The sequence below is a fragment of the Saccopteryx leptura genome, chromosome 1 (genome assembly GCF_036850995.1).
Source record: "Saccopteryx leptura isolate mSacLep1 chromosome 1, mSacLep1_pri_phased_curated, whole genome shotgun sequence".
Classification (NCBI taxonomy): Eukaryota; Metazoa; Chordata; class Mammalia; order Chiroptera; family Emballonuridae; genus Saccopteryx; species Saccopteryx leptura.
The window spans coordinates 242387026-242400200 of NC_089503.1; the positions used below are offsets into that span (position 1 = coordinate 242387026).

Here is a 13175-nt window from a genome sequence, read left to right on the forward strand (position 1 = left end):
AGCTGTGCTTGTAAAGTTGCACACTTCAGCTGATGTGTTAATGCTGAAAATGTAACTCTCTTTTCCTTGGGGGGTTGGAGGCCCTTGTTTTGGTTTTGCTTCTAAGCTAATGTGTTTAAATTGCCCCATTTGGGGCATACCTAGTTTGGAAAAGCAATGCAATGTCCAATAAGGTGGTCAGGAAATGTTGCCAACACCAATGCCACTTAAACCTTAAAAAAAGAAAATAAATCCTCAATGTCATCCACATTCCATATTTTAATAATCTCCTCCCTCTCCTTATTTCATGCTTAAGTCCCCTTTCTGTTGGAAGGGATTAGACTTTACCAAAGACTCCTTGTTTTTTAAAAAAGAATTGATTGATTTGAGAGAGTGAGAAACATCAATTTGTCATTCCACTTACTTATGCATTCATTGGTTGGTTCTTGTATGTGCCCTGACCGGAACCTGCAACCTTGGAGTATTGCGACGACACTCTAACCAACTGAGCTACCTGGCCAGGGCCCCCAAAGACTCTTGAAGGAAGATAGGATGGAACCCTCAAGGTGACTGGTCAATGGGGACAAGAATGGAAGTCAGTCTATCAGTTAAGATCACATCTGTTTTTCCACATTAAATAGACTTGGCCCAAGTAAATACTAGTACTGATTTCTAGGTTAATTGTCTTCACTAAATATTCTAAAAACAAATAACATTTGTGCAGGTGCTTAAGTGTTTATAGAGCAACTTTGTATGAAAAATCATATTTAATCCTTACAATGAACTCTGGATATAGGAATTTTTATATTTACATTCTATATGAGGATAAACTGAGGCTCTGAGAGGTTAGAGAGTTTGTTTAGTGTTACATTGAAGTATTGGAGCAGAATCCCAAGTCCAAGTATTCTGACTCCAAATTATGAATAGTTTTCACTTCCCTATTCACTATCCAGAATGTAAGTCCTGTGTGTGCAATTTGCCTGTTTTGTTCCCTGACATATTTCCAGCACCTAGAGCAGTGCCTGGTACACAGTAGACACTCAACAAATATTTGTTGAATGAATATAATTTGTGCATTATTAATCTTATCATCTAAGACATATCTAAAAGATACACTTCAATCATTCAACAAATATTGATTCAGTTCTTACTATGTACCTAGCACATAAATTAAAAGTAGGAAATAAACCAAAGTTGATCAAAATGCCCCTTGAAGAACTTAGCTAAACTTAAGCATTTTAATTTTTTTTTCCTATTAGTGCTACCTTGGGGTGGGGGTCGGGTAGAAATGAAAGGAAAACAAGAATAATGTTGAGAGGAGCTAACGATGTGGGGCAGGGGAGGGTGAGATGAGATTCTGACTAAGGAGAAGAGCTAGAGGTAGAGAACAGGACGTTGGTGATTCTTAATAAACACGTTCAAATCCGCATCAGACACAGCGAAAGCAGTGAAAGTGTAATGTTCATGTCTCTCCCCACTCCCTTTCCTCCCCTCCCTTTCTCTCTCTCAATCTCTCTCCCTCTCTGCCTCTCTCTCTCTCTCTCTCTCTCTCTCTTTCTCTCTCTCTCTCTCTCTCTCTCTCTCACACACACACACACACACACACACACACACACACACACACACACTGGCTTGTTTTCCTTATGAAGGCACTGAAGAATTTTCAGGCAGTGGCTTCAGTTTGAGTTTCTAAGTACAATTCTATGACGTTGCTATGTCCCCTCTTAAAGCCTTTGTCATGTATTTGAAGGAGCCCCTCATTGGTAGGCACTGTTCCCTCCATTGTCCTACCCAAGCTCCCGAGGCTTAGTTTAAACAGTTCTGATTAGAGGATGCTGGGTGGAATGAGGAGAACACTGAACTTGGAGTCACCATGTGATCTTGGACAACTTCCTTCCCCTCTCTGGGCCTCAACGTCCATATCTATGCAACAAGGGGCACCAGAGTGTTCTTTATTTAATTCCACTATATGAAGCTGTTCTAGTATATGAATAACTATTGCACATGTGTCACCTCTGGTATGTTATTTTAAGAAAAAAGATAATAAGCAAACAAACAAAAGAGAGAGTGGAAGAAGCAAGAACTGTCAAAAGTCATAATTATTGAACAGGAAGCTGGTTCTGTGCAACCTACCCATATCTAGCTAAATAGGCAGACAGTCTCATTTAAAAGGTGCTATTCTTAGGCTCAGCACACACAAATTTAAATAAGTACTAAAAGCAAAACTGCAGTGCTAACCACATAGTTGAAATACAAGTGAAATAAACCACAAATGAAAACCGTGCCTATATGAGCAATAAATATGGGCTGTTTACAATTGCTTCTCCTCAGAAACCAAAATTTCACACCATTGCACCATCATTAACTGCCTCTTGTTGGGGGAAAGTGGAGTTCAACATAATTTGAAGAAGGACTATACACCTAAGGGTTATTTACTCCTTAAAGCAAAATGAACGTAAATTTGGTAATTTCTGTCATGCTAGTTTTGATTACACAGGAGCCCTAATCTTTGGTACAGTCTTGGTTGCTACAATAGGTGACATGTTAAAATAAGAACTTCAGTCCTTTAGGAACCCAACTAAATTGGAGAACATTTGCATGCTAAGGACTATTTTCATCTTCTGTTTATAGATGGGAAAACCAAGGTCTAGCATAATAAAATGCTTGGTCTGGAGTCCTACAGCTCCTGTGATTGGTGGCAAAGCCAGAACTGGAATCTTTCACACCAATTTCCAGCTTGATACCCTTCCTACTGTATCATTTAATTCAACCCAATGGCTATGTACTGAGTGTCTATACCAGCTACCCCTGTCTTATTAATTGACATATTTGTTTATAGGTTTTTCTTTTTAAGGGCTTAGCACTTTACTCTCCCTCCTCACCCTTTTGTATGTGATTCCTTTCCATTTTCCAGTGTCTTAGCTTGCCAGTCAAATGGTTCCTTCCTGCCAGTTTTTGAACATTGGCAAAAGGAATATAAAGCCCAATACACCACAACCATAACTCAAATAATTTCCCATTTCCTCAAATTTCAGTTAGGGGTCACAAATTATTCATGTCCTGCTACCGTAGATACTGCTACAGTGGGGGGCCCGTGGTCTGGTGTCTCCGCTGCCTGTAGCTAAACCCAATCCACCCTCAGCTAGTTACATGCTAACAGCCCGTGCTGACCATTGTGTACTGTTGATTTGATAAATAAAGTCAGATGAAATGAAGTTCCTGTGATTCTGAAGGAAGCCCAAACTACTGCCCATATTCCAGAATTTGGTGACCACATGCGCTTCTACTCAAAATCCACTTCCCTGTCAGATAGAAGGGCCTTCCTTAATCTCAGTGTTTGAATGGTGGGAGCACCCACTTGTTCATTCTTTTGGGCCTCATTCAACTCCTCAATTTCTTCCTGGAATCTGACTGTCAGATCACCAGTTGTCCTGGAGGTGTACAGTGGATTTTCCACCAGTAGGACTAGGTATTTTGTTTTGTTTCCTGCACCCACTGTGATATGATCTTAACGTTTTGTGTGACTATGGCTCATTGAGCTGCTGTCTTCAAAAAACAACAGATCTCTGTCCTAGAGATAATTTCTAGTTCTGTATTGAAAGTTACTGATAGGTATTACCATATTCCTGTGCATGTTATAGCTCATCTACCCTTTTCTCTCCGAATGCACCTAGGTTTCAATGTGACTTAGCATTTCCAACCAGGAATTTCTTATGTCTCTCCTGAACTGGAATGACTTCATAGGTGCTTTCACTACCATCTTAACTGGGGAATATTTCAATTAAGGACATAGAATCCTTTAAGGCTTGAGGTAGCCTTAAAATTCATCTAGTCCAGTGCCACCATTAAGTGCTTATAGCAGTATAGTTTCACATACCCCCAGGAGTAGAAAATTAATCACTTCCTAAGGAAGATCATTCTATTTTTGACAACTCTTACTACGAGAGAATGTTAAGCCAACATATGCTTTCTGTACCTTCTACCTGGTAGATCCAGTGACTCCCCTCTTGGGACCACACAAAGCATGCATTGTCCCTCTTTCAAATGCAGCATTAAGAGTATGTATTTGAAAACCCCTATGGATCCTTTCTACACCTTTTGCCTTTGCCTGTGTCTTCCTTCCTTCGAGGTAAACATCCCTAGTTGCTGTGGAGCAGTCCTTACTATTGATGCTGCTGCATTTGCATACCTGCCTGTTTGTTTCTACTCTGCTTTACTTTAGGCCAGGACTCTAATCATATTAAAAAAATAATTTTTTGTTTAAAGTGAGAAGAGGGGAGATAGACTCTTGCATGCACACTGACCGGGATCTACCCAGCAATCCCCATTTGATGCCCATGCTCAAATCAACTGAGCTATCCTCAGTGCCCAGGCCCAACGCTCAGACCAGCTGAGCCACTGGCTGCAAGAGGAAAAGAGAGAGAGAAGGGGGAGAGGGAGGGGTGGAGAAGCAGATGGCTGTTTCTCCTGTGCGCCCTGACCGGGGTTCAAACCTGGGATGCTCTATCCACTGACCAAACCAGCCAGAGCCGATTTGGTTTTTAAACATCCTTTGGTGAAGATTCTCATCAAAAGCTTTCCATAATTTCATTCATTCGGTCAGTATTTGTCAGTCATTGCACTTCATTGATAGAAATGCAACACTGAAACAAATGCAGTCAGGACCTTGACTAGCTCATGGCTCAATAAGGAAGAAGAGACCTAAATGAAGCATAGTAGGCATTATAACAGAGGTGTGCTTGGAACCGTGGTGACACAACAGGGGAGTGGCTGGGAATCAGGACACAGTTTCACAGAGGAAATGCCAAAACACAATCTTGAACAAGGAGCAGGAATTCTCCAAGAAGAAGAGAGAAGGGTACCCCACACAGAAGGAACAGCATGTGCTAAATTGTCTGGAACTTCAATAGGATACCCTGTCTTGGAGAACTGTAAAAGATTTGGGGTGGTCTGAGTGGGGGCTGCAAGATAAAGAATGGGGAGATAAGGGCCTAAGGCTCATGTCCTTGTACATAGTAGGAATTCACATCACATCACATTCAACAACACCCATCAAGTACAGAAACCATTTGGTTAGTTACTATCCACCAGTCAAACTAACAGCAAGAAGCTGCTTCAAATAATGGGTTGTGATTTTTATTTGGGTTTAATATGTAAATAAGGCACAGTCTCCCTAACTAATGGCCTATGGGTCTGATGAGGGTTGACAGATCAGGTAACATTCTGCATATTTCAGAAGGGCTGGTGACTCTCTGCTTTGAAGTACACAGCTGAGTGACCTAAATAGCAACAGCAGACACGGGGAGTAAGCACTTGCAGTGCTACTGACTTTTGTTCCTCTGGTTCTCCTGTGTGCGCGTGTGGGGCGGGGAACGATGACAGAGAAGGTCCAGGATAGCATATCCCCACCTGGTCTGTGCAGCGCCCCCTGTTCTGAGCCTCTATGGGTCCAGGTCTCCCTCCATGACCTTGTCTGTTGGTGAACTGGAGACAGGTTGAATCTGACATTTCTCCTCATTGATGTCCCCCCCCTCCCCCGCAGATGCACATGCTATGGTCCTGCACAGGGACCTGAGTAGGGGCGCCTTCCTCATTGGATTGGGGGAGGGCTGGGGAGGAGAGCCAGAGAACCTAGTTATTACACTTGTCCTTCCTCACTCTGGAGTGCCTAACACAACTCCTGGGAACCCTAGGAATGTCCAAAGTTCCATCCATCTCTCACATTCCTGCTGAGACCTGCTGGGACTAAATTGCACTGGCACAAGCATTCAGGGCTTACCTGATTCTACCTGATTGGAACGCTGATGGCACCCAAAGCAGCAAAGCTGCATAACTTCACTTTCACAGTTCTGGTCACTAGAGATCATTCTCGTTTCAGAATGAGTTGTCTTAAAGATGAATAGAAAGGTTGTATCAGTTTAAAGTTCTATAGATACGACTAGTATTGAAAACCAATGGTCAAGCATGAATTTTTGACATATTTAAATTCATTTGTGGTATACTAGGCATTGTGAAGAATTCAAAGATAAGTTAGAGCAGAAATTGCCCTTTGGGCTTTGGAATCTAGTTGGGGAAACAAAGCATAAGCAGATTTACATGTTTGTTTTGGGTTTTTTGCTTTTTGTATTTACAATTTCTGCTGTTCTGATCCCCTCCCCCCACTTTGTATGTATTTTTTAGGCTGGTTCTCCCAAGTGGATAAAACCAGGTGTTTACATAACAAGAAATGGCAGAAATGGAGGATTTTGTGGGTCAGGAGCCACAACCAGGTAACATCCCTACAGTATCCCCTGATGAGATAAATAGAACTATTTCCCATTGTATAGTAAAGGGCAAATGGGCTGAGAGTGTGTTTAACTCTAGTCACTGTTACTTGCTGTTTATTCAGAAGCTGCTTTCTCATGCTACCTTTTACGAGTGAATGAAGATAACTTATTTCACCAACAACTAAATTAGCTTGTTCATAATGTAGTGGACTGTCTGACCAGCAATTAAGTTTAGGCTTCCCTCCCCTTTAAAAGAAGGGCCCAGGAAAACATCTTGGATTTTCTGAGGGTAGCTTCTCTTAGGATGGGCAAAGTAAGGCCCCTGAAATCATTTCAGGTGCTTTCCTTAGAAGGAGAGATGTGGGGTGAATCACATTAGAGTCGGTGATGGTAGCCCCCTCCTTGTAAGTCCGGGTGCAGGGCCCTTGGAGCCAAGGAAGGAGCCTTCCCCACGAAGATGCAAGGAAGTACCCGCCTCCCTTCGTTTGCAGAAAACGTGACATGTGTTAATTACATCTTCTGTGTTTTGAGAGTGAAACAGGCTCAGGAGCAAGGGAAGCTGAGTTTCTGGGTCAGTGGGTTAGCGGCTAGCATCTGAGGCGCGGCTGGGCACACCAACCAAAAGAACTGTACTTTGGGGGCATTGAGGGAGTGGAGTTGTTTTGCTTGGAAGAGTCAGGGCAATGACTGATCCTGGTGTCAGGCTATTTGGGCTCAGTTTTCAAAAGTGACACCTTGTGGCAGCAAGAAGCAACAGCAGCAGCCGACTAAGGTTTCCTTCTTTGGACCGCCCCCGCCCACCCCTGCTGCTCGAGCCTGGATCAGTCAGTGGGAAACGCTGAAAAAGGCCAAGGAGTGCTTGACAATTACAGGGAATAATAAGAAATGTGCCAGCTCAGGCCACTTCGTTTCAGTTACAATTTCATATAAAAATACTTCCCTTACATGGTGGAATACTTTCCCCTTGCCAGGTGGTTTTTCATTTCAGAAATTCAAGAAAAAGTTTAAAACCCTGCTGTTTTATCTGACTTCTTAACCTTTGCTTTAGCTGAGAAATAAGCTTCCAATGTTTTATCAGATTAATTGCCAGTGCTTATAAAGTTGAAAGAATGGCCAGGACATAGATCGGCCCCTTGTTTTATATAAGTGGCTAAGGTGTTGTGCCAAGATTGTTTACACAAAAGAGTTCCTGAGTTTACGAAGTCTAGGTGAAGGCCCAACATCCATTTAGTTTCTTTTCACAGACAGGTTGTAGAAACATGCTGGGATCCTGAGACACCTTTTGTAACACCGCAGCTGGCCTGCGGGCCTGAGTGACATCTCTTCTCTGCCTCTTTGTATTCCAGCTCCTGCCAGGAGCCAGCAACACTTGGTAGTTAGTCCGAATGCAGTCCTGAAATGGAGCCAGGATGAATTCTTTGAGTGGAGCTCAGTCATGAAGTTAGAATGTCTGAGGTAGAAGGGTCTGAAGTACAAGCTCTTTCAACTCCCTGCCACTGCACAAGCATGAGCTGGCAGAGACTCGGGCTTTGGCAAACACTGTTCCTCTGCACTGTAGTACTCTCTGGGGCAGTGGTAGTCAACCTGGTCCCTACCGCCCACTAGGGGCGTTCCAGCTTTCATGGTGGGCGGTAGCGGAGCAACCAAAGTGTAAATAAAAAGATATTTAATTATAGTAAGTTGTTTCATAAAGATTTATTTTGCCAAACTTAGCGAAAATCTGACCTAAAGTACTTGGTAAGTAATTATTATTATATGCTTTAACTTGCTGTAACTCTGCTTTATAAATTTTATAAAGTAAAGTTACTTCCATTACTGTGGAACTGGTGGGTGGTTAGAAAATTTTACTACTAACAGAGATACAGAAGTGGGCGGTAGGTATAAAAAGGCTGACTACCCCTGCTCTTGGGGTGTGAGCTGGCTCCAGCTCAGGGCAGAACTTGTGCTGGGAGACACAAGGCTGAACAGAGGGGAAGGGTGCCTGAGCTCGCTGGGAGACCTGCATCGACAGCCAGTGGGGGAGGCTGGGCTTTGTGCTTGGGCTGCCATCCTGGGCCCCAAGTTCCTTCTCTGTGGTTCTTCGGGAAAGATGCTCTCCAACATCATGTCAGGTTGGGAGCCTTGTGTCCTGAAGAGTGTGATGATTCTCAGGGAGTCAGCTCTTCTTGTTCACCTCACAGCCACTTCCTAAAGCCCAAGCCAGCCCCAGGAGTGCTGGGTCAGGACAATTTCCAACAACCCTGACCCCAAAGACCCACCTGTTGCCCCTTTTTTAACTTCTGGGAGGTGTTTGCTAAAAACAATTCAAAACATGATATTTTGCTTATACCTTTCCCCCAGGAGTATAGACCCTACTAGCCATTTACTTCATAACCAAGGGAAACAACTACAGTGAAAAACATCTCCACGGATCTAAAAAGATCTGTTTCTTGGTGATTTCTCTTCTTGTCTACACAAGGAAGCAGCTGTGAATGACTTTCAGCGAGGAAGGGGGAAAAGTTTCCCAGACTTAATCTCTGAAGGGCACCCAGTAGTAAAGCACCCTCCAACACTTGTATTGCATGTATCTTTTGTCAGCCCTCCCATTTTGCAGATGAAGAAACTGAGGGTCAAGGAGAAATGATTTACCCTGGTCACGTGGCCCATTCTTTCCCCTGTTTTCTGCACCCAATCAATTTCTTTCCCAGTTTGAAAAGACCACCCAGAGGCCTTTCTTCACTCCATATGTAGCCCTGTCTTAGGCTTCTCTCTCTGCTGTTGGCACTTGGTGAAGAATATCAAGCCATTTTTGGCTTCTCAATATTTCCAAACAGGAACTTTTCATTTCACTTCAACATCTCTTCTGAGAAGATATGTTGGACCCTGAATTTTGGAACTCGATGCCAAGTCCTGGGAAGTGGGGACGGGACTGGAATGGCCCACCAGTGCCTGCTTCTGAAATGAACTTCAGGCATGTGGAGCTGGCAGGGGCTTCTGAGACGCTGGGTTTGTGTATTGATGGAAGTCAGGCAAATAAAACATGGCCCAAAACCTGTAATTTTATATAACCTCTGTTTTTCTCCAGTTGATGATGACTTATTTAAAGAACCAATGAAAAAAAGAAGACGATCAGATAGGGACCAGCGGTTCCGAGCATTTCCCTCCATAGAACAAAGTGCTCTTAAGGAATGTGAGTGTTATGAAACTATTATAGAGTCTTTTTGTTTTGTTTTATCATGGCTCTATTCTTTTCCAAATGTGGTCAAATACTCAAAGGAAGAGGAGGTTAAACTCAGGAGCAGAATGAAACATCTTTAAAGGATCTGGACCCAGAAAAGCAGGCCTCATAGTCTCTGCAGAGATGTAATTTGACAGTTTATCTCTAGGGGTCTCTGGAAAAAAGAGTCATTGTTCAAATATCCTCATCCTCATTAAAACAAAGAATGAAATGGATGGTTTGGTGTTTTACTGGGTATTTATGTAATATTCTTGCTTTTTTATCCTTTTTAAAAAATAATATATTTTTATTGGTTTTGGAGAGAGACAAAGGGAGAGCGAGAAACATTGATTTGTTGTTCAACTTATTTATGCATTCATTGATTGTTTCTTGTATGTGGCCTGAACAGGGGTCGATCCCTTAATCTTGGCATCTCTGGATGATGTTCTAACCAGCTGAACTACCCAGCCAGGGCCCCCTTTTTCTTCTTTTAAAGTATAGTTGATATACAATGTTATATTAGTTTCAGGTTACATTTTTCTTTTTCTTATTATGACCAAGGAGAGAAGAATCTAGAAGGGCCAAAGCCCATGGCAAAGCCTATGCTGACTTCTGTTACAAGGAGTTTCTGAGTAGGTGGGCTCCTTGAGGGGCTGTCAGAACCAACGATTGCTCTCTCCTGCGAGCTGTTAGCTCTAAGACCAGATAACTTGCTGTCTTGTTTCCTGGTTTCATTTCATTTCTTTCTTTCCCCTCCCTCTCTCTATAATATTGAGCAGACTCCTCCTGTGGAGACCTAGTGCCTGACCCCTGCTGGGTCCATGCCAGGTAATACATCTCTGTTGATTCCAGATGAGAAACTGGAGTCGCGGACCAGGAGGGTTTTGAGCAACACTTACCAGAAACTTATTCAGTCTGTCTTCCTGGATGACAGCATTCCCAATGGAGTCAAGTATCTCATGTGAGTCTAACATCAACGACCATCCAATCGTTCTTCGATGTCTTTCCTTAGATGATTGTAGGTGCTTTTCTCCAACAACAAAAGGAAATTTTCAATTCGCAACTAAGCAAGAAAGCTGAACCTTTCCATAGCGATAGGCCATTGTTTATATTACTGATAGTTCCTGTTTGTTGGGATGTCACTTTTGTTGGTTAATCTGATAGAGACTTTACGTATATCAGATTTTAGTTAACTGTCCCAATACCCTTATAAAGGAGAAGCTATTATTATCATCCCATTTTACTGAAATGGAAGCTCAGAGAGGCAAAAACATGGACCAAAGTCACACTTTGGTTGAGTCAGTCAGAGGTGCCGGAATCTAACCCAGGCTGCGTGGCTCTGAGCCTGTGCCCTCAACTGCTGTGCTGAGCTGAGTTGAGGGACTTGAGTGCTACCAAGGCTGCCTCTCTGCTCAGTGAGACTCTGTGTTGCTCCTAATAATACTTTACCTCTGTGAAAACCTTTCTAGGGTCAAGGCTATGTAATTTTCATAGAACACAAACAAGGATGCTTCACATCTATATAAACATTGTAGAGGTTATGTAGAATTATCATTATTTTTTAGTAGAATTACCAAGTATTAAAAAAAATTGTATTGATTAATTTTAGAATGAGAGGAAAAGGCGGAGGGAGAGAGAGATAAATAGCATTTTATTGTTCTACTTATTTGTGAATTCATCGGTTGATTCTTGTATGTGCTCTGACTGGGGATCAAACTCTCAACCTTGACATATTGGGGACAATACTGTAACCAACTTAGCTATCTGGCCAGGGCCAAATTACCAAGTATTTCTGCATAATTTTCTTTGATCCCTATGACAACTCCATGTAATAAACAGGGATTAATATTCCTCTGTGACTAAATGGAGAGCAGAGACTCAGAAAGACATCGTGACTTGCTCAGGATTAGAACTCAGCTCCTTTGTGTTCTTCTATTCTAATGTTCTTCCCATGATGCTTTGATGTCCACGGCCATGTGCATTTTAAAATTGATCTAGAAACAGGCTTCTTACTTTAATTGAAAAACCATCGGTGGACCCGATCTACATCGGATTATTTGGAAGCACTGGGGCTGGGAAGAGCTCCCTGATCAATGCCATCATCCAGCAAGCGATGTTTCTCCCAGTGTCTGGAGAGAGTATATGTACGTCATGTATTGTACAAGTGAGCTCGGGCTGCTGTGAGCAGTATGAGGCCAAAATCCACCTTCTCTCCGACCAGGTAAGAGTTTCCTTTCTTCCTCCTTCTTCTCTTCCAGCCTTCCTCCTTCCCTTCCAGTTTTCTTCCCTTTCTTCGTCCTTCCCTTCCATCCTCCCTCCCTTCCTTCCTTCCTTTTCTTTCTTTCCTTCTCCCTCTCTCTTAGAGATGAACATTATATTCCTTGTACAGATAGCTCATGCCTTTGGTTGGATGAAAAGAACACATATAATACAGAATGGGAAGGTTCAATAGAGGGAGATGGGTGTTCTAGCCTGGCTCCTGACATTGTTCATTATGAGACTTTGCGGGGAAGTCATTTCCCTCCTTGGGTCCCTGTTTCCTTATCAACGAAACAAGAGGGTTGAGTTAGACACTCCCTTGCTGGATGAGAAGGTTTTAGATTTCTGGAATATGCAGTCCCCCTGCCCTCCTCAGGGACAATGACCTCCTTTCTTTGCCAGTGTTTTTGGTACCTGTGTCCTAAGGGGCTGGGCCCGCCTATGCCTTGGCAGGAGTGGAAGGAGGAGCTGAAGAACTTGACAAAACTCCTGCACAGGACAGAGGAGCTGAGCAGAGAAGAGGCAGATGTGTGGGACAGGGATGAAGCCGCGGAGGAAGCCATCTGCAAGCTACAAATGCTTTATGGCAGTGGGGCGGAAAGGAAGAACTATGAGGAGTTACTAAGGGCAAAGCCCAAAGGAAAGATTCCCACCTCTAGAATCATCACCCTCAAGGCAGATGAGGTAGCTTCAAATATTTTTTCTGTATTTATAATGAATCTTAAGTATAGCAATTGAATCCACTTAGGGGGCTTGCTCAAGATATGGTGTTTTATATTGGAAAAAAGTTGATACCCAAATCAGAAGTATCCATGACTAAATTATTTTTCATTATTTATGGCTGTCAAATGGGAATTTTTAATGTCTGAATGTGCAAAGGAAGGGTTATTTACACTTACTTGAGGATTACTTAAGGATACTTTGGCAGCAAATGATTAAAAAAAACAAACCCAAGGTAATGGCTTAAACAAATAGAAGACTTCTCACATAAGAGGTCTGGAGGCAGCTGGCTTTGTGGATTGGTTCAGCAGCTCAACAATGTCAAAATAAATGTCTCTCTGGTTCCTTTGACCCTCATCTTACTTGTTGCCTGGTAGTCATGATTGCTACTGAAGTGCTAGACTTCACAGCTAGCTTCAAGGAAGGAAGGAAGAAATGAATAAAAAGGTGACACCAACCACATCTCCCTTTCATTGGCAAGTATAAGCTTTCCCAGAACACCCCCAACACATTTCTGTGAAGATTCCTTTGTTCAGAGCTGATTCACTTGGCCTTTCCTAGCTGAAAGGGAGTCTATCTAGACAAAGCAAGAAGCAGACTTGTCATGATTGGCTAAAACTAATCTCAATCCTCTACCCTCACAAACAAACAATCAGGATTCTTTTAGCATGAAGGACAAGATGGACATTAGATATACAATTAATAGATTGTATTATACCTGTAATCAATATTAATTTATTAAATTAAAATTCAAT

At 42.5% G+C, this 13175-nt stretch overlaps 1 protein-coding gene across 6 annotated transcripts in view; it reads left to right on the top strand.

Moving 5' to 3' along the window:
- NUGGC (nuclear GTPase, germinal center associated) overlaps nt 1–13175 on the top strand; it is a 58220-nt gene that overhangs the window by 3449 nt on the left and 41596 nt on the right. For 3 of the 6 annotated variants that reach the window (XM_066360955.1, XM_066360954.1, XM_066360953.1), the window contains exons 2-6: nt 6160–6248; nt 9310–9414; nt 10294–10402; nt 11440–11662; nt 12103–12384. In XM_066360955.1, the coding sequence (XP_066217052.1) occupies nt 6206–6248; nt 9310–9414; nt 10294–10402; nt 11440–11662; nt 12103–12384 (762 nt within the window). In that variant the 5' untranslated portion in view covers nt 6160–6205. The remainder of the gene's footprint in view (nt 1–6159; nt 6249–9309; nt 9415–10293; nt 10403–11439; nt 11663–12102; nt 12385–13175) is intronic. The other 3 variants (XM_066360958.1, XM_066360957.1, XM_066360959.1) reach the window with 3 other exon arrangements.